The sequence below is a fragment of the Theropithecus gelada genome, chromosome 2 (assembly GCF_003255815.1).
Source record: "Theropithecus gelada isolate Dixy chromosome 2, Tgel_1.0, whole genome shotgun sequence".
Classification (NCBI taxonomy): domain Eukaryota; kingdom Metazoa; phylum Chordata; class Mammalia; order Primates; family Cercopithecidae; genus Theropithecus; species Theropithecus gelada.
The window spans coordinates 45,017,008-45,044,202 of record NC_037669.1 but is presented as its reverse complement, the minus strand read 5'-3'; the positions used below and the strand labels follow the sequence as shown (position 1 = coordinate 45,044,202).

The 27,195-nt window shown below is 48.2% G+C and overlaps 1 protein-coding gene across 1 annotated transcript in view; it reads left to right on the top strand.

The window, feature by feature from the left end:
• The window catches only part of SLC12A8 (solute carrier family 12 member 8), a 127,488-nt gene that overhangs the window by 53,170 nt on the left and 47,123 nt on the right, over positions 1 to 27,195 (top strand). The window contains exon 6 of the mRNA XM_025376334.1: positions 16,146 to 16,259. Within this exon, the coding sequence (XP_025232119.1) occupies positions 16,146 to 16,259 (114 nt within the window). The remainder of the gene's footprint in view (positions 1 to 16,145; positions 16,260 to 27,195) is intronic.

Genomic DNA, 27,195 nt, shown 5'->3' with positions numbered 1-27,195 from the left:
TTTGAAGATGGTTTCTTCTGTTAAACTTCTTCTTGCATCCTCTTGGACTTGCAGAAATCAAAATGCTAGATTTTTAAAGGTATGACACTTTAGAATCCTGATTCTCAAAAATGAAAAACATTCTAAAGTAACAAATTTAAGCAGTGAATCTGTAATAACCGAATGAGCACCATTTTATTTATTTATTTATTTGAGACGGAGTCTCGCTCTGTCGCCCAGGCTGGAGTGCAGTGGCGGGATCTCGGCTCACTGCAAGCTCCGCCTCCTGGGTTTACGCCATTCTCCTGCCTCAGCCTCCCAAGTAACTGGGACTACAGGTGCCCGCCACCACGCCCGGCTAATTTTTTGTATTTTTTAGTAGAGATGGGGTTTCACCATGTTAGCCAGGATGGTCTCAATCTCCTGACCTCGTGATCTGCCTGCCTCAGCCTCCCAAAGTGCTGGGATTACAGGCGTGAGCCACTGTGCCTGGCCATGAGCACCATTTTAAACTCACACGTACCAGAGGTGATCGTGGCATGAGGAATGAGCACGGTACATTCTGAAGTCCCTAAAGTAATCAAGGGACTTTTGTTATTGCCTAAAGCAAACAAAGAACAGCCACCAAATAAACCTATATATATTTATATTTTTTTCCCTCAAATTTCTACTTGAAGCAAAAGGAAAGTCACTTCTTGCTTTCTCTGCCCCAGTAACTCTGGGTGGCAGTCACTTTTTGGAGCAGTTCTCCTGGAGCAATTACTCTGTAATCCCAAATTCCTACTGTATGAACAAATCTGCTCATACATTATCAGGGAAGAAATACTGGAACCTGGATTTTAGTCCCGGCTCTGCCACTTTCTCCATCCTTGACCTTGGGGAAATCACCTAAGCATCAGTTTTCTCCTCTAGAAAATAGAGAATAATATATGTCTCACAGATTATTTAGAGATTAAATGAGGTAATAAAACATATTTCCTCAATTCCAAGTCACCATCAATTTTAAGTTACACCAAATTTTCAGGTGGAAAAAAGCGTTACATTAAGTCCTCGTGTTGCTTATAAGACATCCAAATTTCAGAAAATCAAAATGTTTTTAAAAAATTATACTCAAAATGAGCAACTACTATAAGTACAATTGCCTTGGCAAAGGAAGGTTCTAAATAAATGTAAGACAGTCTTATTATCGGGGTCATTTTCCCTGGGTGGAGGATCTGCAATCTGTGCCTGGGTTTCCCTGTTGCCACCAGTCTGCTAAGCAGCCTGAAGCAGGGCTGCCCCTTTAGCATTTCTCTTGAGACTCACCCCACCCCCTCACAATCCCAGATCAGATGCCAAACCCAGTGTGGATCGGGCACCATGACGAGTCCAAACCAATCCATGCTGGGCTTGGCATCTGATCTGGGATTCTCCACCTTGCAGAGAATTGGAAAGTATCTCCACAATTTCTTTTGGACCGAGCTGTTCTTCCCTTTCCTTGAGTTTCTTTTACACCTGACCTAGAGCCTCTCAACCATTTTCATGTCACTGCGCAGTCAGAAAATGATAATATTTGTATAGCACTCCAGGGAAAAGGGAGGAACAGTTGGGCCAAGAGGCCAATGACTTCACCATCTGGAACCCATTCAGGGCATTCCAGTGTGGCCCACCTTCTCCAATTAGTCTCCTCAATGAAAAAGAAAGAGGGGGAGGAAGAGAAAGAGAAAAGAAGAAGAAAACCCTGGTAATGTTCACTGTTTTTTGCTTTAGAATTATAAGGGCACTTTAGTTTTTTGAAGCCTCTTTATAATGGTGATCTGGTATCGTGATCAAAATACCCTTGGGCTTGAAGAGCCATAAACAAACAAGTTGTGATACTTGCATGTGTATCAGAATCCCTGAGGAAACTTGGGGGGTGTGTGTATGTGTGTACGTGTGTGTGTTTCCTAATAGCCTGAGGCCTGGGAATCTGGATTGTAAGAAGTGCTCCGGGTAGTTTTTTATCATGCTTTTTAAGTCAGATCTGGGAACTACTGCCTTCAAGGCCCTGGGAAGGTTTCACCGGGCACTATACCTTTCATGTGCTGCATTACTCATTCTATTTTCCCCTGTAAAGGTAGCCTTTTTGATGCAGTAGTCCAAACCTCGTCTTGCGGTGCCCTTGCATATGCGCTCAGTCCTGCCCCCTAGTGTACAAGAACTGCACTGCAAGGAGTAGAGAATCAGCTGACCTGTGGGACCAGAAGCTCAGCCTCTCAGACTTGGAATTTTCTCTGAAAACAGTGTGTCTCAGCGTTTGGTGTGGGAATTTCCTGTATCAGAATTATCTAGAAACTCATTAGAAAAACAGTCTGATCCATACTCTCAAATTTTGGACTAGTAATCTACATTTTAGATAAGCATACTGGAAATTCTTATGTATATTCAGATTTGGAAACTACTACACATATGGGATTTATTAATCCTATTGATCTGTAAAGGGTTAATATGACTCACACATTGTTACCTGGGTCAAACACAGGCCCTTTACTGCAAAATAACCATCCATGTACACAGTGGACCCCTTGGAGTAGCCAGCCTTGCTTCCAATACGACTGCTGGGGTAGTAACCAGGAAAAGGTGCTTAGGCCCCAAATTCTGTCACTGAAGCCAATGGTATAATTAAAGCTCAATGTGATGACTTGAATGCAACACATCCCACCCTCATTTTACTTTCATCTGGCAGTTGAGGTGTTTTTGCTTTTGCCATTATGGGTCTCCCAATCAGAGTGGAGCTTCTAGAATAAGTATTTTTAACATAGAGTCCTTGAGCTCTGAAGTTGCATGCAAAATTGTATGAAAATAAGTGTATTTTTCCAGCACAGGGTTCAGAAGTACTGCCAGATTCTCAAAGGCATTCTTGACCTGAAGGGAGAAAGATTAAGGATTAGAACAGAGGCATTTTAAAGGGTTAGAACAGTGAAGAATTATAAACAAAGGCTCATGTCCAGGTAAGGATTTCTGAACTTCTGCAGACCAAGTCTGACCAATTGTCCAGCATTCCCCCAAATCCACCTGCTCTCCCTCCTCTTTTCTTTCTGCCTCATCCTTTCTTCCTTTATGCTTGTCTCTCTCTGTTTTTTCACCCCAATCCTTTTGTCTCTCTTTTTCCCCTCTGCCCCCACTTTGCCATCTCCCCATCCCTCCTCGCCTTCCATTTCTTCTCTTTCTCTCCCTTCGTGGCCTGAATAGGAAGCAAAGCATGTTCTTTGACTTGTTCCACCTGTTGAATATTTTCAGTATTACACTTATTTTATGTTGGTGGTTCTTGTTTGTCAAATTATGTGAGATGCACATTTAATATTTCTCTAGTTAGGTGAGAAACTAATGCTTTAGGCATCCTTGTTCCCTGATTGTTTGGATCCAGCCCTTGTTAGAAGGCTTTCTGTGGGCAGTGGTCCCCATCACCCCTGGCCAGCAGCAGGCATGCCTTAGGCCTCCCTCTTATTCTGAGATTGATTCTGATGAAGAAAAAATGGCTGACCAAAATCCCAGAGCCCTGGCTCCGAGCCCCTACGCTGATCCCACGACCCAGCTGTCTCTGTTGAGTTACTCTCATTTGCTGGCTTTGGCTTGGGGATCAGAGAAAGGAGCCATGGGTTGAGGAGGCCGTGTGTCCTGGTAAAGGTTGCAGAAGGAAGTGCAAGTGATCGCTGCCCAGCTTTGGCCCCTGAGTCTGCTCCCCCTCTGTGACTCTGTGAGCAGGAGGGATGGGCTGGCCCAGCTCCCTGTCTGGGCGTTCCGTTCCGGGGATGGATGCCACACTTCTGAGCCTCGCCCACCTCAGCCCTGAGCAGCTGGGAGTTCCGAGGAGGCGGTGGGTGACCGCTGAGGGGTGGGCTGACACATCCCACCTGTGCCCCCCGCTGCTGGTTTGTGTTCCTCTCACTGCACATGGCCAGTGTCCCCCGGCTGTGGGGAATTTGCAGATTACCCGTCATGTGACTGTAGAAGCGTACCTGAAGGCACTTCTGGCTTCACCATTTTGGGGGTACCTCCTGGGGTAGGAGGCAGGATGGTGGGTCTGTATAAGGCACAAAGTGGGAGATGTGCCCTCAAGTCACTCACATTTGGGTAGGGAGCAAGGCGGCCAGCTACAGACCCAGAGAACAAAGTGGGACGTCCTGGGCTGCGAGTGGGCGTGCAAGAGTGGACTCTGTGGTGTGAGGAGCCTGTGAGTGCTGGCTGAGGGTGGGGGTGGGAGGTAACCCAGAGGTAGAGCTGGCAGGAGAGTGCTGCCTCCTGAGGCTGGCAGGAGGTGATGCCCCAAATCGCAAATTTGAAAGTTAAATAATATACAAAGGACCCATGTGGGCCCCCACCCCCCACCCCCACTCTTCTCCTTGCTACCCTCACTCCAGGGCCCAGACAAGGCCAGTGCTAGAGCTTCCAGACCTGCTCACAATCCAACTTACATGTCCCTCTTGCCTGGATCTTCGTGCTCCCTGGGGACTGAGGCACGCACCTTCATCTTCAGGGATGTGTTCTGAAGAAATATCAAGGCCTCTGCCATAGGGTTGACCTAACCCCAACACATAGGTGTCCACACCGTAGGCCAGCACTAGGCAAGGGGGCAGCCTCTAGACATCTGCCTGGGGATTGCCTTTGCCTTTAAACCTCTGGGCCCCATAGAGAGTTGGCAAGTGGCTGTCACTGCTGGCCTGATGTGAAAGACTGCATCACATATACTACAGTCGTCAGAGACATGGCTTTGGAGTCAGACCTCCAGTTTCAAGTTCCGGCTCAGCTGTAATTTGCTGCATGGATTTGATCAAGTTAGGTAACCTCTCTGACCTGCTCTTTTTGTTTCTGAAAAGCAGGTCATAGCACCTGCCTCGCTGGGTTGCCAAAGCATAAAATAAGATAATGTTTATAAGAGGCCTAGTGTCATGCCTGGCACAAAGTAGGTGCTCAATAAAAAATTATTGTCATTATCATTGCTTGTCCTGGAAGAATAGTTCCCTGGAGGCCCTGGGTTATACTCTAAGACAGTGCTTCAGGATCTGGGGAGCTTGTTAAAATGAAGGTTCCAATGCCGCAGGTTGGGGACTATACTTTGCATAGCAAGGTGGTTTCCTGGAGCACCTCAATCACGTTCAGTCAAGAGCAGCAGCATCCTTTCTTCTCCTCTTGCTCTCCCCGCGTGCTCTCTGGGTTGATCAGTCATCAAAACACTTCTCAGGCTGTCCGGGCAGGATGTGGGGCAGGATGTATGGTCACTGGACTCAGCCAGCACCCCAGTGACTGCAGCCACCTGGGGATGAGGAGGCGTTCCCGAGGGAGGCTTGAACTTGTCTCTGACCTTGAGGATTCCTAATCTGACAGGGAGATGGTACAAACACACCTCGCTCTCCATAAGCGCCTGCAGAAAAGGCACACAATGGCTTGCAAAAGAACACACAGAGACACAGGAAGGGGCCACTTCTGGTTTCCTCCTCTCAGAGCCAGGAGGCCGAGAGCAGAGCGCCTCTGCCAGCCCCACAAAGGGAAGCAGGGTGCAGCCTGAAGCTGCAAGGTCAGGTGATATGGCACTAGCCCAGGGCAGCCCGGGTTAAAGGCACACTCACTCAAGGCCAGCTGTCATTTAGTGGGACCGCAGGTTAAACGCTGCTCCCAGGCCTTGGGTCCCAGTGACCAGGAAAGTTTTGAAAATGAGAACATGTGCTGACCATAGGAGTAGGACAACAGCACCCTTGATTTTGCAGAAGTCTTCCCTGGGAGTTGGGCATGCTTGATATTGAGACGCTGCAGCTTGTATTTCTTGACAGCTTTGCTGCGAATGCTCACACACCTCACCCTTGAGTAAAACTCCACGGATTCCAGATGTCAGCAAACTCCTGAGCACAATGGTCCTTTCCACCTAAACCCCTGAGCACACAGTGAGTTCGCCTACATTGGTGACTGGTGGTCAGAGGGCTTGCTGGACAGCTTCCCCGCCTCGCTTCTCGTGGAGGAAGGACCTTCCTGTGGTGAGAAGAGGTGTCCCCTGTGGCAACAAACTGAGACCTTGTCTCTACAAAAAATGTAAAAAATTAGCTGGGCATGGTGGCGCTGGCCTGTAGTCTCAGCTAGTCTGGAAGCTGAAGTGGGAGGATCACTTGAGCCCTGGGGGGTGGAGGCTGTAGTAAGCCGTGATCGTGCCAATGCACTCCAGACAGGGCGACAGAGCAAGACCCTGTCCCCACTATCCCGCCAAAAAAGAAAGAAAAGAATAAAAAAGACATTTCGAGATGAGGGAGAGAGACCACATTCGTAAAATTTTTATTACAATATAATTGTGTTTTATTATTAGTCATTGTTGCTAGTCTCTTACTGAGCCTAATTTATAAGTTAAACTTGATCACAGGTATGTATATACAGGAAAAAACATAGTATATACAGGGTTTGGTAGTATCTGCCATTTCAGGCGTCCACTGAGGGTTTTGGAATGGATGCCCTGTGGATAAAGGGGAACTACTGTAAAGGGAATTATACAACATTTGTCCTTTTGCATCTGGCTTCTTTCACTTAGCATGATGTCTTCAAAGTTCGTCTGTGTTGCAGCATGCATCAGAAATTCATTCCTTCTTATGGTGGAATAATATTCCATTGTATCGATATACCACATTTTATTTATCCATTCATCTGTGGATGGATATTTGGGTTGTTCCTATTGTTTGTTAATATTAATGTTTTATATTTTGTGCATGTCCCCTGGGGCTAGGTGCTGGAGATACCCCAGAAAATAAGAGAGCATGGTGCCTGCCCCCACCTGGCTCATAGTCTAGTGGAAAAAACAGGCAAGTAGCCAGCCAGTAACAGCAGAGAGACAGGGACGCATAGGACATATTGGACAAGGGCTTGGCCACACTGGGTTCTGGTCTCCCCTGAGCAGCTGCTAACTTTGTGATGTGGGTGTCTCCTTTCTCAGGCCTTAGCTTTCCCATCAGTAAAATGGATTTAAGGCTAAAGAGTGCTGTGATGCTAACTTTCTACAGTTCTATGATACCGAATCTTTAGCCATGGGATTCTAAGGGAGGCCCTGCTCTGTTTCTTGGGTAGGACTTGGGGTGGGGGAGAGCTGCCTATGGCTGCAGAACTTGGTGGGGAAGGGGGTCTGAGCATGTGAATATTTTCAGCCTGGTGCTTGGCAGGAGGGGGGCTCTGCTTACGTATCTGTGTGTTGATACTGACTGCCCCTTCCCTGCAGGGGCCACTTGACCTCCCACCCCCTCTCAGCTGCCTGCCTAGAGAGGATATCCAAGCAACAGTGGGGCAGGGCAGACTCCTTGACCAGCTTGGAGCTGTGCAGGGGCCGCTGATTTGAGGGGGCCATGAGTTGAGTTAGGATTATTTTGGGGGTGTTGGGGGTCAGGAGTTGAAGCGTGAGAAGTGGGATGCCAGAGGCAGAGACAGCCAGAAGGAATAAGTGGTGGCTGGGAGGGACCCACAGCCAGGGTGGAGACTTCCCGTTAAAACAGCCCCTTATCCTGGCGGGAGGGAGAGCGCATTCCTTTCCCCCAGGAGATAAGGAGGCCAGATTTTCCTTTCTTAGGGCTCCTTTCTAGGGCAGGCTAGTGGGGGCTCTATGGGCTGGGCTGGGGGCGGGGTCTCTCTGGACCCCTCTGCAGGGTCCCAGCTGGACCAGCTGGAGCCCCTGGCACTCGTCCAAGACTCCCTGCAGCCTTGGACAAGCACCGCCGCAGCAGTGGCAACACGATGTTTGAATCCCAGTTGCCTCTCTGTGCCTCAGTTTCCTTCCCTGAAAAAAAAATCCATCTACCTCATAGGGTAGTTGTGAGGCTTCCGTGAGTTAATACGTAAAGCACTTGGAACGAATGGTGCACAGGGAAGTGGACAGCACTGTTCTCACCCCGAGATGCCTCTTGTTTCCTGGGGCCCAGGCGAGAACCTAGTGGCTCCTCAAGTCAGATTCTTTTCACATTCTTGGACATTTGACAGCTCTTTCCGGCTGGAGGCCTCTCTAGGCAAAAATCCCCTCTCAGCTTACTGATCTCAAGGCCATTATGAGAAAAGGTTCATTAAGCATTTAAAATAGAGCCCGTGTTAACAGATGGAACAATTTCTTGGTTATCAGAAACCATTCTTCATGAAGAAAAAGCTTATCTTTCCTTTCACAAATGAGGAATCCTTAGCTCAGAAAGAGCCCCGGGACTGCCGTCCTAGACCACAGGGTGTGGCGGGAGTTGCTCTTTTTATGGAACACTTTCAACCGCTTCCCTCCCAGGCCAGGGAGGCTGCCCTGACATCCCCCAACCTGGCCCTTCATCCCCTGGGTTGCCCAGCCCTGGGGCTTCTTCCCGACAGCCAGCCCTCCCACAGGGTGGGGGCCCTCCCCATGGCCAGGCAGGGGTTCCAGGCTGCTCCTCCCTAGGCGGGCTGGGTGGGACTCCCCTGGCCCTCTGGGCAGGTCCAGCCCCACTTTAGATTTCCCTTCTGGCCACTGCTGGAATGCCCAGCCCTCCCTCTGTGTATTTTCTCTCTGGGTGGGGTCTTGGGCTGGAAACCCTGTGCACATCCTCTCTCCACCCTCTCTTTGGAGGACCAAAGTCAATAGGGCTGAAGCCAGAGAGGAGACTGTGGTCCGAGGAAGGCTCCAGGCTCACGCCCAGAACTCCGTGGGGACCTCTTCGAAAACTGTTATTATTTCCTCTTCCAAATCTCCAGGCAGTGATCAATACAAGGCAATACAGCCCAATTCAGTTTAATTTCAAAACAGTCCGATGCAATATAGCCCGAGTCAGTTCTATTTCAAAACACTTTTATTGAACACCAATAGTTGTACCAGGATTGTTATGACCCAGTTCAATGGGAGAGCCCAACAGATTGGGACTTGATACTATCTGGACTCCAAACTGTACTCTCAATTAGGGTTACTGTTCCCCTTTTGACTCTGCATGTCTTTTGAACAATTGGCTCCAGCTTGCCCTTCGGTTTCCTCAGTTGTTAAAATAGGCCAATGAATGAGACCATGAAGGTTTCCTCATCTCTCTGCCTTTCCATATAATCTCTCATTATCGGCCAGTAAGGTTTTATTAACATACGAAACTGTGGTAGGGAGCTTGTTTCACGGTTCTGGAGCACATCCCGTATCAACAACCACAGAGTCAGGGTAGAGAGGGGGGGCATGTTATGGAAGCTGGTTTGGGATTTTACCTCTGCCATTGGAAACCAACTGTGTATTTGGAGAGTGTGTCCTGAGAGGCCTGAGAGTGGGCTTCTGGCTGGGTAGACTTCAGAATTAGAAGGGTTCTGAAAAATTATCTCGTACTCCGCTATTGAGAGTGCGATCTGCAGGCAGGAGCGTGGCATTACCGGGGAGCTCATTAGGAAGGCTGGGTCTCTGGCCCATGCCAATCTCGCTGACTCAAAATTTGCGTTGCAAAGCTCCAAGGGAAAAGGGCTTGTTTACAGTCCCACAGTGAGTCCTCGCATAACCAGGGCCCTAACCCAGCTGTCCTGATTCCTGGTTTTGCCACTGTTCTTGCCTTCCTCCACCCAGAGATCTTCAGGGTCCTTGTGCCTGGAAGGGGGCCCTGTGCTTCATGCCGAGGGAGGATGAGCATGGCGGGGACTTCTCCCAAATCTATGCTTCTTGAGTTCAGTTTTGACTGGGCTCCTCCCTGATAACCTATAACTGCTTCACCCTTTGCAGCTCCCAGAAGAAAAACCCCACTCCCAGCCCAGGCAGACCGGTCCTGCTGTGTTTAATTGCCCATCTCTGTGCCTCTTAGCCCATCTGGGGCTGGGCAGTATCTGAGTGAGTGAGTGTCCGAGTGAGGGTGGGGCTGCTTGGGAAGGAACTCTTGTGGGTGACAAGTGGCAGGATGGGGCCTGTGGACACTCCCTTTCCTCCCCTTTCCTTGGACCCCCTGGGCCAGGCAGTTTCGGATTGGCTGCAGATCCCCGTCTCCGTGAGGCCGCGTCTGGCGAGGTGCAGGTGGTGAGACGCACCGGGCTGTCCAGAGGCTGCGCGCGAGGCCGGGTGCGAGGTCCCGCGTGCGCCCGCGCCCACTTCCTCTGCCGAGGAGCCTAGCGCAGTCTCCGGGGCCTCCCACTTCCCCTGACGCCCCTCCGGCGTCGTCGTGCGGGTACCTTCCCAGAAGCGGCCTCTCCTTTCCCTTTCCTCGCAGAGCCGCTCTTCCTGCGCCCTCCGAGCCCCACCCTCCTTGCTCCGTCCGGAGCCCTTCCTCCGTGCTGGCTATTCTCGGTTGCGCCAGCCTCTCCTATTGTCCGTTCCCAGGAAAGGGCTGTCTGACTGGTCGTCGGTCGCTGGTCCAGAGGTGGGGGACCCAGAAGAGAGCGCCGCCGGAAGCCCCCGCCGCGGCAGGAGCCCACAGCCCGCAGCCCCAGCATCATTTTTAGAAATCTCGCTTTCTAAGTTAGTCAGCAGTGCAACCCGACGCCCACAGGGAGGGGTATGACTTCCCGACTCCCTCTTCTAATTTCGGCAGCCCCCAGCGGCGTCGGTGGCGGGGGGGAAATGTCGGGGGCACCACAGGTGCCACCCAGAGCCCCCCAACAGCCACCTACCCAGGCCAAGGGCCCCATGCCCGGCTGCTGGGCACCCCAACAACCCTGCTGGAGCAGCTCTGGGTCCCACTAGTGACCCCCGCTGCCTGCCTTTGGCTAAGGGGAGGAGGGTAGGCTCCCGCGAGCACCCCTTGGGAGCAGATGGTGGGCCCTGAAGAGCCACAGCCCACTGGCCACATCACAAGAAGCCCGAGTTACCCGAATTCCGGGTGGTAAGATCAAACCTTTCTGCAGACAGAGCTTCAAGGACTTTCCCTCTGCCTGCTACTGCCTGGGTCTTGCCGTCATTTGTTCTCTCTCTTACCCGCCCCCCGTTTTGTTTTTGTTCTTCCTAAAAGCATACAGCTCAAACTGAACCAAAGTATTTTTATTCCTTGGATAGAGAAACAGATGTTCAGGTCAAACCCAGATCCATTCTCATGCAGCAGCTGCAGGGCCCAGGCATCCCACGCCTTTGAGAGTCGGAAGATGTCAGATGACAGGACCCCAGACCACAGTCTCAGTTTCACCAGCAGAGGAATGGAAAGCCCAACAGAGAGGCAAAGAGACTCTTCCGAGGTCAAGAAACAAGTGTTGGAAATCCCTGGGGAGGCCAGACGTCGTGGCTCACACCTGTAATCCCAGTGCTTTGGGAGGCTAAGGTGCGAGGATTGTTTGAGGCTGGGAGTTTGAGGTTGCAGTGAGCTACGATAGTGCCACTGCACTCCAACCTGGGTGATAGAGTAAGACCCCGTCTCTTTGAGAAAAAAAAAGGAAAGAAAGAAAAGAAAAGGAAATTCCTGGGGAATGACTTTGGGATGGATTACAGAGGGACAGTGTGGTAGATGGAGACCTGAATTCACTCAGATGTGGGGTCCAGGACGGGCTGTGTCCTCCCAGCTGTGTAAACTCCAGCCAGTCACATACCAGTTGGCACAGGATAGGACTCCTACCTGCCCTACACAGATGGGGCCGGGGGAGATGCCGTGATCTCTGTGGGCATGTTTCCTGGGGTTGAAAGGCAACCTGTGCTGTAGGTATCTCTCTGTAAGGGGGTGCAGTGCCAGGGCCTGGGGACCCACCTCCTAGAGAAAGAGGCCTGGGTTCTGCCACCGGGAGAGGCAGTGGGTGAAATACAGACACATCTGGCTATGTGACCTCGAACAAGATTTTTCACCTTCCGGATCCTCGGTGTCCTCAGTTAGTCGTTGTACAAGTATGACATTGTAAGGTCTTGGTGCTCAGTGGCTGGCACATAGGAAGGGTTCAGTCATTGGTTGCTTGGCATTATTTTCAGAAGTGAGGTTGCTCTGTGATGTTCTTGGGGTGACCTGCACAATCTCTGTGCACACAGTCGTGGCCATTGCTTGGCAAGGATTATGGCATTAAAACATTATTGGCTGCGTCACTCTCAGGGCTGCTGTCCATTCTGAGGCAGGGCACGGCGGCAGTCAGGGCTTGGGAAGTTGTGGGTGCCTCCTGGCGGGACAGTCTTAGGTACAGATGTAGCTGCTAGAGTAGAGGTCTCGAACCTTAAGGTCCGTGCCCTCCAGAGAGACTTCAGAAATCTGCCCTCTCCCAAAATGATATGCAAAATGTGGTGTCTATGGGGACAGGGACCATGGTTTTCATCAGACTCTCAAATGGGGCAACTAAAAGAATTAGGAACCTTTGGTCTGGGCATCAGCAAGTCAGGCATTAAGAGCCACTGTTGGAGGGCATGGCAGATGGCGTGGACCTCAGCCCTAATCCTGGGTGTGACCTGCTGACCTCACACCGTGCTTAACTAGCCAGTACCGGCCAGTCAGAGCCATCAGTTCCTCCCCTGGGCACCCACTCTGCATAAGCCCAACAGAGAGTCAGCCATGCCTCAGGTCTGGCTGGGCCACCAGGTTCAGGGTGTGGGAAGGAGACCCACGCCCCAGCAGGCAGGATGGGGACCAGTGAGGAAGACTCTTTGGGGACTGGCTCAGGATTGGGGACCCTGAGGCGGGGTGGTGATAGGTGAGGGGTGCAAGTCATAAGGGCCTGGGAAGATAGGGGCAGAGGAAATGAGGCAGGGTCCACTGTGCCAGCTTTGGGGGCTCCTTTTTGTCCACTGGAAAGTGGCCCATGTGAGGGATGGGCCACCAGATCCAATGCCCTGCCTCAGTGAGCTTGGTCAAAACAGAAAATTCTCTCTGAATAAGGCCTCAGACTGTGGGTCATGCAGGTACAAGTAGGGGTGTTCTCACCCTCTCTCTCTTTTGCTCAGTTTCTTTCTTCCTTTGGTCCTTATTTTATTTTCCCTGTCTTGTTTATGTTTTTCTCATAAGCCACTCAAATCATTTTGGGAAATAGAGTATAAACAGAAAGAAAGAAAAGCTCTTCATACATAGAAAAGCTTTCTGGAGAAAGTAGGCTTTCAATTGTGGGATGTTTTGTTTGTTTTCCTAAAAGGTATTATTTTTTGATGACAAGTAGATTATGTTCATTTAAAAAAATTATTTTGTCACCCAAACTGGAGTGCAGTAGCACAGTCACAGCTGACTACAGCCTTTACCTTCTGGGCTCAAGTGATTCTCCCACCCCAGCTTCTTGAGTAGCTAGTACCATGCCCAGATAAGTGTGTGTGTGTGTGTGTGTGTGTGTTTTGTAGAAGGGGTCTTTCTGTGTTGCCCAGGCTGGTCTAAAACTCCTGGGCTCAAGCAGTCCTCCCGCCTCAGCCTCCCAAAGTGCTGGGATTGCAGACATGAGCCACTGCACTCAGTCCATTAACTTAAATGTGGATGTTTTGTAGAAATAAAAAAAAAGTAAAAGAATTGCCTGTAATTGCATTATACAAACAACCACAGTTAGTATTTCAGTGTGTTTTCTTCTAGCTGTTTCTTACATGTATAGATTAATACACCTTTTTTTTTGTATTTATACTATAAATGGTATCCAGTTTTCTGAATTAACATATATTACATATAACATGGACAGTTTTCTCTCATACTAAAAACTCTTTATAAGCTTTTAAAATGTCTCAGTCTCACATAGTTAGACATTTAGAACCTCCTCTGATGTTTTTTATTTTATGTTTATTTTTAAATTTTAAAAAATTGAGATAGAGTCTTGCTCTGTTGCTCAGGCTGGACTGCAGTGGTGCAATCTTGGCTCATTGCAACCTCTGCCTCCCGGGTTCAAGCAATCCTCTCGCCTCAGCCTCCAGAGTAGCTGGGACTACAGGCGTGCCCCATCACACCTGGCTAATTTTTATAGTTTTAGTAGAGACGGGGTTTCAACTTTTGGCCAGGTTGGTCTCGAACTCCTGACCTCAAGTGATCCACCTGCCTCAGCCTCCCAAAGTGCTGGGATTATAGGCGTGAGCCACTATAATCGAGCCCTCCCCCGATTTTACATTATTGTAAATAAAGCATTAACACGTATTTTTGTCCATAGTGTTCTTTGCAAAGTTAAGACTATTTCCTTGAGCAAGATTCAGTACTGAGCTTGGCTCCAGCTCAGAGCAGCCTGGGCCAGCAGCAGTGTGAGTGTGAGTGTGCACTTGCGAATGTGGCAGGGCTCCATTTCTCATTAGCCCTGCAACAGAGGGCAACTGAGGCAGGCCCACAGGCAGCCAAGTGACTCATTATCTCAGCCTGCCGGTCTTGCTGAAGGAACAGGCGAGAAAAGGCTTCCCAGTGACTCATCTGTTGGGCCTGAAATCCCTCTGAACCTTCAGGCTGGCCAGAGCAAAGCCCTTCAGGCCCGGTGACCAAATATTCCCATGTGTCAGGGCCGCCCTTGGGCCCTTGAAGATGAATGCGCCTGATGAAGTGTTTTATGTCCTGCAAGGCGGGCCTGCCGGGCACGTACAGCCCTCCGCTCAGATGTGCTTTCCGATCTGCACATCGGTCCAGCTTGGCTGAGCTCAGTTCCAAGGCAGGCTGGGCTGGTTTTCTCCTCCTTAAGACTCATCAGTGAGGTCAGCCAGCGGATAAGCTAAAGTTAACTTAGCTATTATTGCTTTTTTGTTAATGAGGGGAGGGCCAGCTATGAAGACGCCAAACCATTCAGAAAAGTTGTACAGCACTTAGGATTGAATATGCCAGAACAAATTCTGTATTCAGGCAAAATAAAGCAATTGACAATGATTTAAGTCCTGACTGAACTCTCAAGGGTCCCTTGTGCTTCCCTGAGGTTTCGTTTTATTGTTTTTTTAAAAAATGTTTTTCTTATGAAGTTGTGAATCTTGGAAGCTGTGTGAAGCGCGGGCGACCTCACTGGACTCATCGGAGTGGCAGGAGCCTTCTTTTGTGGATGGAAGCTTGGGCTGTAATTAAGCTCCAAGTGGGTGGAGGATGAGGCTTGGGGAAATTCTGTCCCTGAAACCCTAGGGTTGGCTGTGGAGTGAGAGCTGAATACCCATCCTACGGCACCACAGGGGTTGAGGGAGAAGGAGTAGGGATTGGCTTCTCTTGGACAACAATTAATAGGAACAAACCAACTCCTTCTCAGAGATGAGATTCAGAAGCAGAGGCTGAATATCCTGGGTGTTCCTGAAACCAAGAACACTTGACTTGTGTCTTAAAATTCCACAGCTCACTAGCGTGTTCACAGATGCTGTTCAAAGTGACCTCCTTTGACAAAGAAGCAATGTGCCTGCAGGGTTGAAACCACTTGAAAAAACTTTGTTAAAGTCGATGTACAAAAATGTTTAAAATGCTTTGAGGAAATAAGATCTGAGATGTTCCTGCTATAAAGTAGTCTGTGAACAAGTCAAATTGAAAGTGTGGAAGCGAGATGTGCCCATAGGCTGAGAGATCTAAGAGAAAGGTTCTTTTGAGCGTGACCCATATTTGCAACCTAGCTACTGTGCACCAGTGCAGTGCTTAGCTCTGGGGGATAGAGACCTGCAGACCTGGATTTCGTGCCTCAAGGAATCTAGTTGGGGAAGGTCTTACTGTGGCCAGACCTAGCGCCAAGAGCAGTGAGGAGGGAGGAATAGATTCTGATTAGGGAGTCCTTATAAAGCCCAAAGGAGCACCATTTGAGCTGAGCTTGAAGAGTTGGCCCAATATGATGCTTAGAGATGTGGGAGAAGAGTCTGGAAGGCCAGGAGACTGCTTAACGAAGGCACGGGGGTGGGGGTGGTGGCCTTCCTCAGGGTGTGGCTGCTGGGGAGGAGAAAAAGCAAGGGATGAGTAGGGAGTGGTGGCTGTTGCCAGGTTGTGGAGGCTTTGATAGGAGTTTGGACTTGATTCTGTAACTATTAGGGATTCGTTGAAGGTTTTTGAGTAGGGAAGTAACTTGCAAATATCGATTGATTTTTTAAATGGAAAACAAACACATAAATACATGCTCATTGAAAGATATTTCAGCTATATTAAAGTCTGTGAAGCAAAAGATGAAAATGCTCCCCTTCCCAGAACTAACTACTGCTTCCTTTCATGTTATTTCATCCACCTGTGTCTATGGGATCAGCACACAAAAGTCAACCTTAGAAGTGGGAAGGAAGATGGTTCTGCAGAGCCGCTCTGTCACTCTGTGTCACACACATGCCCCTACCTTTCCAACATTTAAAGTAATATATGAAGTAGTACTGTCATCTGGGGAAATGCCTCCTGTGTCTTCTCACTGGGCTCATGTTGCTCTCCATTGCATTATTTCAGAACATGGTTTCATTGGATATTCACCCGAACTGCTACAGAACAACACGCTGCCCGATTACAGCCCCGGGGAATCTTTTTTCACTGTGTTTGGGGTTTTCTTCCCAGCGGCTACAGGTATTGTAATCTGGGTTCCTTTTTACTCTCAAATTTGGGATATAAGTTCTTGGTTCCAAAATTCAGCATCATCATTGGCCTACATGTGCTCTTGGTATGTATATCCAACTTTAGATATGGGCTTAGCTTTGACTAAAATGTTGTTATTTTGTTTATTTTTGTATGTATTTTGTAGAGACAGGGTCTCACTATGTTGCCCAGGCTGGTCTTGAACCCCTGGCCTCAAACATAAAAATCTATTATTTTAACAGAGTTTGCCGAAGGCCCTCAATATGATTTAATCCTCCTCACTCCTTACACATTGCACCTCTTGTTCATAGAAAGGACACATATCTCATAGGGCTGAATGGGACAGATTCCTCAGCAGGACAAGCTGCTCTTTTCACAGGGGAATAAGTGCATGCCTGGAATGGAAGGGAATGGAATGGAAGGGAATGGAATGGAAGGGAATGCCTTCCCTTCCCCCTGCCCATACCAGCACATCTTCTCCCAGAGGGCAGAGAAACACTATTGTCTTTTCTTGCTGTATCAGGTGTGAGCCAAAACAATATTCCAGGGGTGAGGAATGAATCTCCTTACCCTCCCTTCCCCAAGTTCCTGCTCTACAGTGACTGTAGAGGAGTCTCCCACAGCCAAGGTACCTGTAGGACCCCTGCCCCATGCTTGGGTCCCTGGCCTGGAAGGCAATAAGCTAACATGTTGACCAGATGCTCCATAAAAAATAACATTTGCTAGTGACTGGGTTTGTCCCAAGGGAACAGACTCTTAATGAAGAGAGAAAAGCATTTCACTCTTGATCAAGAGAGTGTTGATAGCCTGGTGTGTATTTGCCTCATCTCCTTGTCTCTCTCCCTTTTCCCTCTGCCCTCCTACATGTGGCCATTTCCTAACTTGTTGTCCCCACCCCAAATGGGATAGGGACAGAAAAAGAAGGAGAAGCTACTAGAATGTCTAAGATTGAGAAGATTGTCCATACAAGTGTTAGCAAAGATGTGGAGACATCAGAACCCTCATGCGCTACTGAAGGGAATGTAAAATGGTGCAATGACTTTGGAAAAAAGTTTGACAGTTTCTTAAAAATTACATCCAGCTATTCCATGCCTAGTTATCCACTGCAGAGGATCAAAGGCCTATGTTCATCTGAAGATTTGTACATGAACTTTCAAAGCAGCTTAAACTTTAATAGCCCCCAAACTAGAAATAGCTTGAATGTTCATCAACAGATGAGTGCATAAACAAACTATGGTGTAGCCACACAATAGGAAAACACTCAACAATCAAAATAAATAACTGGCTGGGCGTGGTGCCTCATACCTATAATCCCAGCACTTTGGGAGGCTGAGGAAGGCGGATCACCTGAGGTCAGGAGTTCAAGACCAGCCTGGACAACATGGTGAAACCCCGTCTCTACTGAAAATACAAAAGAAAATTAGCCTGGCATGGTGGTGACAGGCATCTGTAGTCCCAGCTACTTAGGAGACTGAGGCAGGAGAACCACTTGAACATGGAAGGCAGAGGTTGCAGTGAGCTGATATCGTGCCACTGCACTCCAGCCTGGGTGACAGAGCGAGACTCTGTCTCCAAAAAAAGAAAAAGAAATAACTATCGATACACACAATAATATAGGTGAATCTCAAAATAATTATGCTGAGTAAAAGAAGTCAGGTCAAAAAAAGAGCAAATAAATACGATTGTATACATCTCCATTTATATGCAGTTCTAGAAAATGCAAGCTATAGTGACAGATGCCTTGGAATGGGAGTGAGAGGAGCAGGAAGAAGGGATTACCAAAGTGCAGAAGGAAACTTTGGGGGGATGAAAAATATATTCCTGGTCTGGCATGGCGGCTCATGCCTATAATCCCAGCACTTTGGGAGGCCAAGGCAGGAGGGTCTCTCACGCTCAGGACTTTGAGACCAGCCTGGGCAACATAGTGAGACCCTGTGGTCTCTACAAAACATGATTAAAAAGTTAGCTTGGGCCGGGCTCAGTGACTCATGCCTACACTCTCAGAACTTTGGGAGGCCGAGGTAGGTGGATCATCTGAGTTCAGGAGTTCGAGATCAGCCTGGCCAACGTGGTGAAACCCCATCTCTACTAAAAATACAAAAACTACCTGGGTGTGGTGGCATGCACCTGTAGTCCCAGCAACTTGGGAGGCTGAGGCAGGAGAATCACCTGTAGTTCCAGCTACTTGGGGGTGGGTGGTGGGTGGCAGGAGGACTGCTTGATCTTGGGAAGTCAAGGCTGCAGTGAGCCTTGGTCACGCCATGGTACTCCAGCCCGAGTGACAGAGTGAGACCCTGTATCAAAAAAAAAAATTTGTGTGTGTGTGTGTGTGTATTACTGATTATAGTGATGATTTTACGGGTATATTCATATAGCAAAGCTTTTCAAGTTGTTACACTTTAAACATGTACATCTTATAGTATGTTAGTTATACCTCAATAAAGCTGTTAAAATGAAAAGGACAATAACTTTAATCATCTTTAATTGATTTTCCTCAATCCCATTTCTCTTTATAGCAATAGCCTTTCCCTCTCCTCTTCATAGCCAAACATAACATGTCTCGCCATCTCCATTCTTTTATCCCCATCCCCTGCTCAACTCTCCCACTCTTTCCTTTGGGAATTGCAAGCCTGTCTCTACAACGACATGGCTCTGTCACTAGTGACTTCCTTGTTACTAAATGCAGCACGCATTTTTAGTTTCTCACTTTATTTGACCTCTCAGCAACAATGCACTTCCCTTTGCATTTCTCTTGCCTTCCATGGTGCAGCCTTCTCAGCTGCCTCCTACTCTCTGACTTGCCTTCATAGGTGCATCCCCTCTGCCTGACCATCCAATGTTGGGGATCTTCAGGCTATTCCTAGGCCCTCGCATCTCTTTCTCAACTATTTTCCTTGGAGTCTCATCCATGCTCATTGTTGAATAACCACCCTCAAAACTGATGACTCTAAAATTCACACTTCCAGCCCAGACTTCTCCTCCAATCTTCACATCATGCATTCAGTTGCCCATGTGACATCTTCTCTTGAGTATCTTGGACCGAACAAGTTTGACCAAACCCATCTCACCTACCCCTCAACTCGTCCTCCTCCTGTACTCCTGATGTCAGTAAATGGCACCTCCACCCAGCCAATTGCTTATGCCAGTGATCAGACCACCCTGTTTCTTTCCAGTGCCCTCTAAGTCTTGTCAATTTTACCTCCTAAGAGTCGCTAGATTCTCTCTACTTCTCCTTATCTCTACCATCTGACAACTGTGGTCCCAGCTTCATCTATCGCTTGTATCACTGCGTCAGCCTCCTGCCTGACTTTTCTTAAGGCTCAGCCATGGAAATGAGCCTGGAACTAGGACTTGAAAGTGGCAGGTCGAATCCTGATCCACAAATCCAGATTTGCCAGAAATAGTGCGTTTTCATTTTTATAAAACAGGAAGAGTCAGTCTCTGACTCTAAGCCTTCATTCTGCCAGGATGGCTTAAAATTAACATCAGTAATTCAGCATGCCTCCACCTGCTCCTGCCATGCTCTGCACCAGTTCCAGGGGCTTAGGGTTTTATACAGTACCCAGACATGTTTGGGGGGCTCTGCAACTCCTTATCTGTAAACAGAACCAGGCCTTCCCATCGTCCTGTCCATAGGGCCTTTCAGGTTTGTGCTGCCTCTGAGCCGCGTTCAGGGACCAGAAATCTGAGATTGGGAACCCTATGCTTAGGGTCTGTGTACTCCCCAAGTACATAGACTGGGGGTCTTACCAGCTCCTCACCAGTGCTGCCAGGGAGTGGGGGGGGTCCCAGGTCCTCATTTCCCCAGAACCTGTGAACAGCCTCTCTCTCCCCCTGCCCCAAACTCCAGAACCAGTTTTCTGTCAAATATGGGGGACACTCCTGTCCAGGGCCAGCGTTCTGGGTGTGTGACCTATGCGTTCACACTGTCCCTACCCTGAGAAGGGCCTCATGCTTGTTTTAAGCCTTTGCTGTTTCTAAAATTCTTGGACCGGGCACAGTGGCTCACGCCTTGTAATACCACCACTTTGGGATGATGAGGTAGGCAGATCACTTGAGCCTGGGAGTTCGAGACCAGCCTGGCCAACATGGTGAAACTCCATCTCTGCTAAAAGTACAAAAATTAGCTGGGTGTCGTGGGACATGCCTGTAATCCCAGCTACTCAGTAAGCTGAGGCAGGAAAATCGCTTGAACCTGGGAGGCAGAGGTTGCAGTGCGCCAAAATCGTGCCACTGTACTCCAGCCTGGGTGACAGAGTAAGACTCTGTCTCAAAAAAAACAAACAAACAAAAAAAAACTTAATAATTTTTGATTCTGCATTTGTATTTTTATGTGGCCGCACAAACTATGTGATAGTTTTTCTCCTTGTGCCCCCATGGTTTCCCCAGGCATTCTGCTGTTTCTTTTCTGTTTCCCTCCAAAATCTTCTCAGGACCTAGGCTTTTGAGAAACAGAAGCCAAAACAGTGGACAGGCAAATTCTGCTTCCTCTCTGCCTCCTGTCTCCCACGAGGCAAGAGAATATAGGTCAGCTTCCTCTTGAATGGACAGAAAAGGAAAGGGGAAAAACAGAGGGAATTAAAACAAAATTAACATCTGTAGATGTTTCCCAGTCTCTCTTCCTCTCTCCTTCCACACACAAATTGAAAACCATCTGAGTGTTCCCCGGGGCCTGGCAGTGTCCCCACTGAGTGAAGACCCCTGGGCCGAGATGCCAGGTTAGCATTTACCCTAGAGGCAGGGGCAGAAGGCCTCTTTGCCTGGTCACACTGTGCAGGGAATGTCCCGGGCGTACTCCGGTGCACCAGGGGGTTGTCTTGGCAATGTGGCCCTGATGCGCCCCTCCACCCTGCTCCCACGGCTGGCTTTCCTAAGAGAGAGGATGCCTGGTGTGAGTGGGGGTTGAAGCGATTCTCGTGTTTCAGCTTCGTAAGTAGCTGGGATTACAAAAGCATGCCACTATGCCCAGCTAATTTTTGTATTTTTAGTAGAGATGGAGTTGAGATCAGCTAGGTTGGCCAGGCTGATCTCGAACTGCTGACCTCAAGTGATCCACCCGCTTCGGCCTCTCACCTCCCAAAGTGCTGGGATTAGAGGCATGAGCCACCATGCCTGGCCTATATTCCCTTTTGATAATGATACTAAAAGCCTCACAGACACGGGACATTCTGGCTCAGAGATGGAGTGTCGTTGTCCTTCCGCTGAGAAAGCTATAGCTACCTAAGACGATGAGTCAAGATTTGTTTTCTCTGGTTTAACTTATGAGTATTATTTTGTAAGATTTCAAATGTAAAATGATAATAGTGCATAGATTGTAACTACAAAGGCCTCTCTGCCCCACCCCTTTTAGGGGACATGCTTTCCTGTCCCTCCCACTCTCCTTTGGCCCAACCAAGGCGAAGAATCATTGATCCAATCCTTTATTTTACCAGATGGGGGAGGAGGTGTGCAGAGGAGCTTGTGAAGGACCTGACAGAGGTTACGCAGCTGATTAGTGGCCGGAGTTGGGCCGTCACCCTGCTGTGGAGAGCTGCCCTCCGTGTCTCTGTCTCTGTTTTTCAGGGCCCCAAATGTAAACACGATAGGCAGGACGAATGGTTTGTATGACTTGCTGTCTCCTGGCAGATGTTCAGTTAAGCTATGAAAAGCATGGATGATTGGCAGTTTCCATGGTGATAGATTTGCTAAGGATTAGCTCCAAGTGAGTCATGGCTGGGGCTCCCTCCAACGCCATCCTCTTCTGGAACAAGAGAACCTCCAGGCTGTGGCAAGGGGAGAGTTTTAAAGAACAAACCTTTCTGTCCCCCAGCCCCCCATCCTCCCGTCAGAGATATGATAGTTAAGGACGTTTTATCCCAAGGGCAGGCGACCTCCTGGGAGAGCGGCTGGAGATTTGGTCTGGGGGCTCCTCTGGATTTAGGAAGCTGTCCCCCTGCCCCCTCACTGCACTCTTCTCCATTACACCCTGTGCTGGTGGCTGCAGGGGTGGAGTGGGGGACTTGGAGTGGACACTGTACTTGCTTTGCTTCTCAACATGTGTTCCTTCTCCAAGCTTCACTACCAAACTTTCCCTGAGAAACAGACATCCCCTCTCTAGGATTTCACACACACCACGCGGATGCAGCCACTCCAGGGATCCAGGAACACCATTCACGGAGGAACTAGGAAATGGAAATTCACTGAGAAGAACGTCAGTCATGTGAAGTCCTGTAACCCTTGTTCCCAGATTCCAAACTCTTACTGGAAGGGATAAGAGCCTCTTTGGCCACAGCCAACACATGGGCCTGTGGTTGACCACACCCAGCACGAAAAAATGTGGTAGGAAACCTACAGCCTTTACTGAAACGTCCACAGTCACCTTCCTTTTCAAGAGCCCAGCTATTTCTGTGATGCCCTTTGACCTCTCTGGGCCTGACTCCTCTCTCCTGCTCATGTACACACTCTGAGAAGCTCTGGGAGTTTGCTGGGCCCTCCAATTGGCTGGTTGTCTCCAGGCCCCTCAGCCCGGCTGTTAGTGCTCACCCCTCCTCTGGTCTACTTCCCCGATTCTCCCCTCCCAGGCGTCCCCTGGGTCTCCTCACAAGTTATGTGTCTTATGAGTGAGAGGACAAGAACCTGCTTAAACATGGGGATCAGAATGGGGTCCCCATGTTTAAGGACTAGAGAGCCCCAAGTAGGGACAGTCTGAAGATGGGGGCTCACTCCACTCCCTTCATTCTGATGGACTTGTGAGCAGGAACAGGAGACAAGATGGAAGCTTTGGCTGGGCTCAGTGGCTCAAGCCTATAGTCCCAGCTACTGGGGAGGCTGAGACAGGAAAATTGCTTGAACCCGGGAGGCAGAGGTTGCAGTGAGCTGAGATTGCATCACTGCACTCCAGCCTGGGTGACAGAGTGAGACCCTGTCTTTAAAAAAAAAAAAAAAAAAAAAAAAGGCTTAGGCCAGGTGTGGTGCTCACGTCTGTAACCCCAGCACTTTGGGAGGTCAAGGTGGGCAGATCACTAGGTCAAGAAATCGAGACCATCCTGGCCAACATGGTGAAACCCTGTCTTTACTAAAAATACAAAACTTAGCCAAGCGTGGTGCATGCCTGTAGTCCCAGCTACTCGGGAGGCTGAGGCAGGAGAATCACTTGAACCCAGGAGGTGGTTGCAGTGAGCTGAGATAGCACCACTGCACTCCAGTCTGGTGACAGAGTGAGACTCCATCCCCCAAAAAAAAAGCTTTATAATTATTATACATGTCTATTTTTTGTGATTTTATTTATGGAATTAATTTATAATTGTTTTATCAAAATAATTATACATATCAACAGTTTGTATCAAAACAATTATAAATATCGACAATACTTATTATCATTACAGTAACCTATTATGTCAGGCACTAAGCACTTTGTGTATAGTTTTCCATTTAAACTTCTCCACAGCCTGACTGGTTCCATCAGACACAGAGCTGCCATGAAGTAGATGAAGCCTGGGCTTCAAGGTCCCTCACTTGTGTGGGCTCCTTCCAAAGCCCTGTTCCTAATTTTATATTCATAATTTTGTACTTTCAAAAAAATTTCAGGCCCCATGGAACCTAGATCCTCCCACAGGTTCTATTATTTACCCATTTTACAGATGAGGAAGCAAAGACAGAGAGAGGTTATTTCCCCAACTTCTCCCAGCCAGTAAGCGGTAAACCCCGTTACTTCCCACGTACTGAGAGAGGATGCTGAAAGACAGAACACACAATGTTGGTGCTGCCCCTCATTCAGAAGCCAATAAATCTTGCCTGGGTCCTGGAGATGGCAAGTTGCATTATTTGACACTGTCTGTCCCAGCAGGATCTCTAAAACATTGAGAGGGAAGGAAACTCACAAGTTTTGCTCCAAGAACAGAGAAAGAGAGGTTTAGAGATTTTTGCAGGAACAGCTAAACAAACAAACCAACAAGCCAGGTATGGGAAAGGAATGGGGTTTGGCAATCAGAAGGAAGGTAAGGAGAGGCAGACCAGTCTTTAGGAATCTGAGGGATTTCTGAGTAAGGAGCAGAGCCCATCTCTCCTGGGTGAGCATTTATTTAGCACCTACAAGGTGCCAGCCACTATGCTAGGTGCTTGTGAATATCTGTTCCAACTTCACCACAGCCCTGCAAAGCAAATAGTATAATCCCCATTTACAGGTGAGGAAAGCAGGGCTTGGAGCCACATTGCCTCCAGACAGTAATAGATCCCTTTTGTTTTTTCAGTTAAAAAAAAAGAAGGCAGCAGATGAGACTTGGGCACGTTAGTGCATGTGTAGTCTGCCTTCATAAGAAAGAAAAATAAAGTTACGAACTTAGAAAACAGGCAGCAGAGAAACAATTAGCTATAAATGGAAATAAAAAGTTGAAGAGTTTCTCAGGACACAGATTTAGATTGAAAAGTCCCCAGGAGGAAGCTTGGAAGTTCCTTGAGAAAGAGTCAGTTGTCCTTTGTGAACTAACAGGAACCTGAAAAGCCTAGAAAAACTGTTGGGCTTTTCTTTTCCTACGAATCTTCATTTTCAGGAACAGAAAAGGGAATTGGAGTGGGAAGTGGGCTTGTGGTAATTGGTGATAAGTAAGGACTTTGGTCTATGTGTGCCATTGGGTGATTCAGGGGGCAGGGAAGAAAAGAGATGAGCTGCCCACTGGCAAATGTTGGTAAGTGTTCATTGACATTTACACTGGTTATTTTACCCAAGGATGTATATTTGAGAGCTGTAAGGGGTTGATTCATCTTCTGGCCATCTGTGTCTTCTGTGAGACCAGACAACGGAACTAGGCGCTGACCCCAAGCCCCCTGTTCACCATCCATCGAAAGTGTAGGCGTAATGTCAATGTCTAGGTGGCTACGGATGCCACTCGAGGTGTAGCCTCATAAACCGAAGCTGGTCAAGTGATGGCTGACACCATCAGACTTGCATATTACAGCTGAGATCATAAAGCTGTGCCTGAAGGCCCCAGGACTGGTGTGGAAGACCAAGCCAGAAGGCTTTCCCCGTATTAAGGAAGCTGTTTACGTAAGTCACATGGTAACAGTGTGCAGACCAGACAGATCATCGTTGTGATGCAGGGAGAAAAAACATTTTTGGGTAAAGCAATTAACTGCTTCCTGGAACTGGCGTTGAAAACTCAGAAATGCCATCAATCCAGCATGGTCTAGAGATGAGGAACTGGTGATGCAAGCGCCTGTGGGGAAATCAATACGCTGTGCCGATTGTAACTGATAAGCTCAGCCTTGTGGTGGGGATGTAACCCCACATTAATCATGCAATTACTGTTTCAGAAGGGGAAATCTACAAAGAGCAGGGGTGTTAGGAAGAAATGGAGAGGCTGTGTGATGTAGTGGAAAGAACACTGATTTGGAATCAGGAAACTTGAGGATTAGTGCTGGTTCTGTTAGCAATTAGCTTGGAACACTTGAATCAAATGGCTTCCCTTCTTTGGGCCTCCGTTGCTTCATCTGTGAAATAAAAGGTTGGAGTAGATGATCGCTAGGGTACCATCTAGCCTTAAGAATCATGATTCTAAATAGCCGTTTTATTTTTTATTTTTATTGTTTTTGAGACGGAGTCTTGCTCTGTCGCCCAGGCTGGAGTGCAGTGGCGTGATCTCGGCTCACTGCAACCTACCCAGGTTCAAGTGATTCTCCTGCATTAGCCTCCCAAGTAGCTGGGACTACAGGTGCATGCCACCGTGCCTGGCTAAGTTTTTGTATTTTTAGTAGATACGGGGTTTCACAATGTTGGTCACACTGGTCTCAAACTCCTGACATCAGGTGATCCACCCACCTTAGCCTCCCAAAGTGCTGGGATTACAGGCACGAGCCACTACATCCAGCCCTAAATAGCCAAATATAAACAATTTTTGGAAGCCCACCAAGAAAAGTGTCAAGACCAAATAGTAATTATAAAATGGGCACTGAGTGTTTCCCAAACTGTGCTCTGTGGAACTTTAATAATGAACACAGTGTTTCATTTCTTTGAAAAAAAAAAAAGGGGTTCAATGCCAAATAAGTTTTGTGAAACACTGTATGCTGTTCTTAGAGATAGACAGTGAATATTAGCATATCATAAGCACTACAGTAGCCCAGCACTGAAAACCTCTCTAATGAAGGTTTTCCCAACCTTGTTTTCCATTGTGGAACTTTTTAAAAAATGTAATATTTGTAAAACACCTGGGCACTAATGCTCTGGGAAATAGTATTTGTTCTATTACGCCAACCCTAAATGTAACTCTAACCTTAACGATAGTGTTTTAAAATTGCACTGGATGCAAAAGGAAAGCAAACTAGAGAATTTCTGTAACACTTAACACAGATGGGAAAAAAAATACTAAGTCAAAATACTTTTTCTAGCTCTAACTAGCGAATCAGACATTTATAATTCACCGAAGCTAGAGAACATTGCCCAAGAATTATGTGGTAACACAGAGGTAGAATTTTGGAAATGACAGTAACAGTGTGTGAGCCCCTATAACAAATGTGCAGGCCGGGCACGGTGGCTCATGCCTGTAATCCCAACACTTTGGAGGCCGAGGCAGTCGGATCACCTGAGGTCAGGAGTTTGAGACCAGCCTGGCCAACATGGTGAACCCATCTCTACTAAAAATACAAAAATTAGCCAGACATGGTGGCAGGTGCCTGTAATCCCAACTACTTGGGAGGCTGAGGCAGGAGAATCACTTGAACCCAGGAGGCGGAGATTGCAGTAAGCCAAGATTGCGCCATTGCACTCCAACTTGGGTGACAGAGGGAGACTCCATCTCAAAAAAAAATCCAAACAAACAAACAAAAAAACACAAATGTACACTTTGCCATGGGAACCACCCACATTGCCCCAGCAGGAATCACCCATGAGACTTCTTGTCTGCAGTCCGAGTTGCCTGCATCTCCTTGTCTGTGACTCTTTGTGTCTGTGATACGA